The sequence below is a fragment of the Octodon degus genome, unplaced genomic scaffold (genome assembly GCF_000260255.1).
Source record: "Octodon degus isolate 3935 unplaced genomic scaffold, OctDeg1.0 scaffold00109, whole genome shotgun sequence".
In the NCBI taxonomy this organism is placed as follows: domain Eukaryota; kingdom Metazoa; phylum Chordata; class Mammalia; order Rodentia; family Octodontidae; genus Octodon; species Octodon degus.
Genome location: NW_004524685.1, coordinates 2,876,533 through 2,881,808, shown reverse-complemented (window position 1 = coordinate 2,881,808; position 5,276 = coordinate 2,876,533). Strand labels below are relative to the sequence as shown.

General features: G+C 38.4%; 1 protein-coding gene across 1 annotated transcript in view; it reads left to right on the top strand.

Annotated features, from left to right (window-relative positions):
* Nucleotides 1–5,276, top strand: part of Sh3glb1 (SH3 domain containing GRB2 like, endophilin B1) — a 43,109-nt gene that overhangs the window by 17,767 nt on the left and 20,066 nt on the right. Inside the window, exons 3-4 of the mRNA XM_023699051.1 lie at nucleotides 2,178–2,306; nucleotides 4,343–4,476. Coding sequence (XP_023554819.1) covers nucleotides 2,178–2,306; nucleotides 4,343–4,476 — 263 coding nt within the window. The remainder of the gene's footprint in view (nucleotides 1–2,177; nucleotides 2,307–4,342; nucleotides 4,477–5,276) is intronic.

Here is a 5,276-nt window from a genome sequence, read left to right as displayed (position 1 = left end):
AGAAAAAAATGGCTGACCTGCCTGGAAAGATGTTGTTCGGGATCTTATAAACGTCCGACCCGACTTAATGAGTACCTGGCTAAGCAGCGCTCTTTTGTCCTCGAGAATGATAACGCGTCTAGGTGCAATGTGTGCTTTTGTATAGGGGAGCAACTTGAGGAGCAGGGAAGCATGGCTATTGTGAATCAAAAAACCATGTTCAAGGGATTGGTGATGTTTGAGGATGTGGCTATAGAATTCTCTGAAGAAGAGTGGGAAGGGTTGGACCCTTCTCAGAGAAACTTATACAGAGATGTGATGTTGGAGAACTATAACACCTTCATATCACTGGGACTTGCTATTTCTAAGCCATCTGTAATTTTCCTATTGGAACAAGGGAAGGAACCTTGGATGGCTGGAAAAACAGGATCATATCCAGATTTGCTGTCTTGGTATGAAACTAAAGAGTTGACTCTAAAGAATGGTATTTTGGAAATGGGATCATTAAAATGGGAATTAATGGAAAAAAAAAAAAAAAAAAAAAAAAAACTTTGCTTTGAAACTTCTAATTTTGTACCAGACTTTGCTACAAAAGCAGGTATTATTCCAGCGTCCTATAATATATATAAGTGACACTTTTGCCAACTTCTAAAGTGTTTCCATTACTGGTTCAACTTTGTTTAAATTTTTAAGTGCACTGTGTGAAACTTATGATTATACAGTAATCTGTGTGAGGTGCTTATAAAGAAAGAACCTATTTGACTTAGCTTCTTTGGGGGTTATAGCTTTAATTTATATTTAATCATTGTTTCTGGAGGCTTGAATTTTGTATTTGTCCCTGGAATACTTGCTGTTGGATAGCAATGTAAATTTGAATTTCTTTCATTTTTAATATTATCCTAACCAAAGGTATATTTGACTTTCACTGATTTTCTTTCCTTTCCATTTATACTAGTATTCTGTGATTGCCTTTTTGCATTTTAAACTTGTAATGGTAAAATTTTCTGAGTAAATGCATGCTCAGAGATGCCACCTGCACATATCTTTGAACTTTAAACGTAAGTAAACTGAAACCAAATCTTCATTTTGCTGATCTGTCTAGAGACTACTCCAAGTCTGAATCTATCTCTTAAGCTTCTGTACCTATATTTAGACTCTCTGGCAAGTGGTATTCCTGTTGAAAGGATCAGATGGGACTTTTCATTTCACTCAGATACTTGATATCCATGTTCTCTCAGATAAAATTCTCTAATTTTGAAATTATAAAAATATATTGAGGACTGGGATAGAATTCAGCAGCACAGCACCTGTCTGGCAAGCATGAGGTCCTGAGTTTGATTCCCAGTATCAAAAATAAAAGAAAATGGGAGCTGGGAAGATGGCTCAATGGAATAAGCGCTTCCCTGGCAAGCGCAAGGGCCTGAGTTCAATCCTTGGTTCCACGAAAAAAAAATAAAATAAGAAAAAAATAAAAGAAAATATATTCAGAATTTAAAACACTAAAACTAGGCAAAGGCAACTTCACTAAATAATATGTACTATCAATCTTCTTCTGAAGTTTAGAATCCCTTAAAATATTCAAATAATGAATTTAGCTTTATTTAAAAGTATTTTTGTGCCAAGATACTTTATCAGGTTTCTAAAATAAAAGCTTCTTGAGACTGGACGTGGTGGTGCATGCCTGTAATCCCAGCATTTGGGAGGCTGAAAACAAGAGGATCACCAAGAGTCCGATTTGTGTGCTGAGACCCTGTAGACCTTCTACCGGAAAAGTAAAATAAAAGCTTCATAGAGCTATATGACATTCTTAACTATAGATTTCAAAATTAAATATAGAATTACAAGGAGCTGGGGAGGTAGCTCAGTGGTCTAAGTGCCTTCCTGGCAAGCACAAGGACCTGGGTTTAATCCCTGGTACCACATGCCATTCCAGCCCCAGAACCCGGCAGCACTGTGCCTGCCACCAAAACCAGGAATGCTGGCACACACCTGTAGTGCCAGTGCTGGGATGCTGAAAAGAGGATCACGATGAGTCCTAGCTGTGCAGAGAGACCTATACAAAGTAATAGAAGGTTATATTTATTTTAGTGAATGTTAATTTCATCTTTAGGAAACAGTAACGTCTGCAGATCAGAAAAGCAGTCTTTCAGCTAGTTTTGCTTTTTTGAAGACACTGGTAATTTTAATCTTTCTTCTAGATGCCAGAATAGAAGAATTTGTTTATGAGAAACTGGATAGAAAAGCACCGAGTCGGATAAACAACCCAGAACTTTTGGGACAGTATATGATTGATGCAGGGACTGAGTTTGGCCCAGGAACCGCTTATGGTAAGTACAAAGCAAAAGATTCTGATAAGAACTATTCTTACTTTAGATCGCTAATATACAGTAGAATCAGTTTTAATTTTAAGTTTATTGTGTTAAAATTTTAATGAACAGAAATGTAGATGGTCAATGAATTTGAACATATTAATACTTAAACATACTTTTTGAGAGTGCACATCATCTTTAGTTCTAAAAAGTTTAAAAAATTCTCTACCTGTGCTGCCATTGTTCTCACAACATCTTTATTATAACATTGCTTGTATTGTATTGCAGTTATTGTTTACATATGCTTATGGGGGGCTTGTGGGTTAGCTCAGTTGTTTAAAGCGCCTGCTTGGGCAAACTCAGTCAGGTGCAGGGGACTGCAATTCGATCCCCAGTTCCACAAGCTGCACCAGACCTGCCCTTAAGGCAGCCAGAGCTAGCAAAAACCCAAAATTTCTTCTACATATGCCTGATTTTTGTAAAGCTTTCCTGCAGGCTATTGTCTATTAAAGGTACTTCATACACAGTCAATGTTTGAACAAATCACTAGTGTTTCATTAAAATTTTCAAAAATGTCAGTGCCCTCAAAAATTTTAGCAGTTCTGTTTATTTAAATTGCATTTTATTTGTTTTCCTTTTACATAGTTCATATTTTCTATGACTTATAGATAAGCCAGATTTGCTTACTGTTCTTTTTAAACGTATAACCCTGAATTCAAAGTTATACATCTTTATTATTGAGATTCATTTTCTTGTGATACTATTTCACATTTCTTTAGCTGCCTTCCCTTGTTTATGGCCAATTTTATTAAGACTACTTCAAGAAATTGGTTCTTATTTCACTACTAAGTAGTAGGTAAGATAAATGAGTTTCCACAGGTACTACTTATTTATGAAATAGCTCCGCTGTGATATGAATTTAAAGTTTTAGTAGCTTTTTTTTTTTTTAAAAAAAAACATATATGGTTGTTTCAGAGTCTCACTATACAGCTCCTACTCATGGTGATCCTCCTGCTTGCAGCCTCCCCAGCACTGGGATTAGGCATGCACCACAATACCCGGACTCTGGCCAGACTCTGGCCAGCTTAGACCCCCCTGGGGCTGGTGTGGCATGTGGTACCAGGGATCGAACTGCGATCCCTGCGCTTGCCTAAGCAGGCACTTTAGTCCACTGAACTATCTGGCCAGCCCTAACAGAAGCTAGTCTTGAGAGTCCCTTTATTTTTGTTCTGCTTTTGCCTATGTGCTTGTTCCATTTAAATATTAGATATACATGTTGTTAAATATGGGGTTTTCTTTTTTTTTTTTCTTTTGGCGGAACCAGGGATTGAACTCAGGCCCTTGAGCTTGCCAGGGAAGCACTTATTCCACTGAGCCATCTCCCTAACCCCAGGGTTTTCTTAAAACAGAAACTATAGATACAATACGTGAGATAAGTACGTATAGAAACAGAAGAAAAACTGTTATTTGATCCACTTGTTAAAACAATGTAAACTTTGTATTTTTCTAAATATAGCTACCGTGAATTGTGACCATAAATTATTTTGGTGTATCTGCCTTCTTTAGTCTCATTGGTAAATTTGCCATTCAACTATGATGTAGTTAGAAGTCATCTTAGGGTTTTTTGTTTTTTTGTTTTTTGTTTTTTTTCACTTAGATACTCTTTTATCTTTTTTTTTTAATTTACTTATTTATGTGTGTGTGTGTGTGTGTGTGTGTGTGTGTGGCCAGCTCAGCCCACCAGGGGGCGGGCTGACTGGCATGTGGTGCTGGGGGATTGAACCGCGTCCCTGTGCTTTGCTAAGCTTGTTCTAAGTAGGTGCTTTAGACCACTGAGCCATCTCACCAGCCTGATACTCTTTTATCTTGAATTTGCTTTTAAAATAAATAAATCTACCTTAATTATAATTAATTCTGTTTAATTTTATGAGATAAACAAGTAACTTTTAAACAGATCCTACTGGTAATTTATCTTCATAAGATTGTAATTTTCTGACATTACCACACACTGTTTGTTTTTTTTTTTTTAAAGAAAAACAAACTTTTCTTTGCAGGTAATGCCCTTATTAAATGTGGAGAAACACAAAAACGAATTGGAACAGCTGACAGAGAGCTCATTCAAACATCAGCCTTAAATTTTCTTACTCCTTTAAGAAACTTCATAGAAGGAGATTACAAAACAATTGCTGTGAGTTGGAAAATGTTATTTTTTGTAGTAAAATAATTTAGATTTATGTTTACAGTTTGTAGTGAATAATTGTACTTCATTAAAGTATTTGGTTGTTGCAGGGTCTCACTATGCAGCTCGGACTCATAGTGATCCTTTTGCTTTCAGCTTCCTCAGCACTGGGATTGCAGGCATGTGCCACTGTGCCCAGACTCTGGCCGGCTCAGCCCACCCTGCTAGGGTTGGGCTAGCATGGCAAATGGTGCCGGGGATCAAACCACAGTCTCTGCACTTGCCTTAACAGGTGCTTTAGTCCACTGAGGTACCTCACCAGCCCCTAATTTTACTTCTTTAATGATTATAAGTATAGCAGATTAAAAAACTGAACTGTTTCTGAGTAGGTGCAGTTTCATCAACACATAAAACTAGAACCAAAAAAAGAATCTTGATAACATAACTATCCAATTTTTAAGGAGCTGGGGAGATAGCTCAGCAGCATAAGCACCTGCTTGGCAAGCACAAGGTCTTGAGTTCAATCCCTAGTGCCAGGGGAAAAAAAAAGAGGACAACCCGGGGCTGGCGGGATCCTGACTAGACCCAGAGCGCAGGCCTGGGGAGTGAATGAGATGACCCAGGGCCCTCCAGATCCTGAACAGACCCAGAGTGCAGGCCTGGCGAGTGAGTGAGACAACCTGCAGCCCTCCGGATCCTGAACAGACCCAGAGCAAAGGCCTGGCGAGTGAGTGAGACTACCCGGGCCCACGGGATCCTGAATAGACCCAGAATGCAGGCCCAGCGAGTAAGTGAGGCTACCCGGGCCC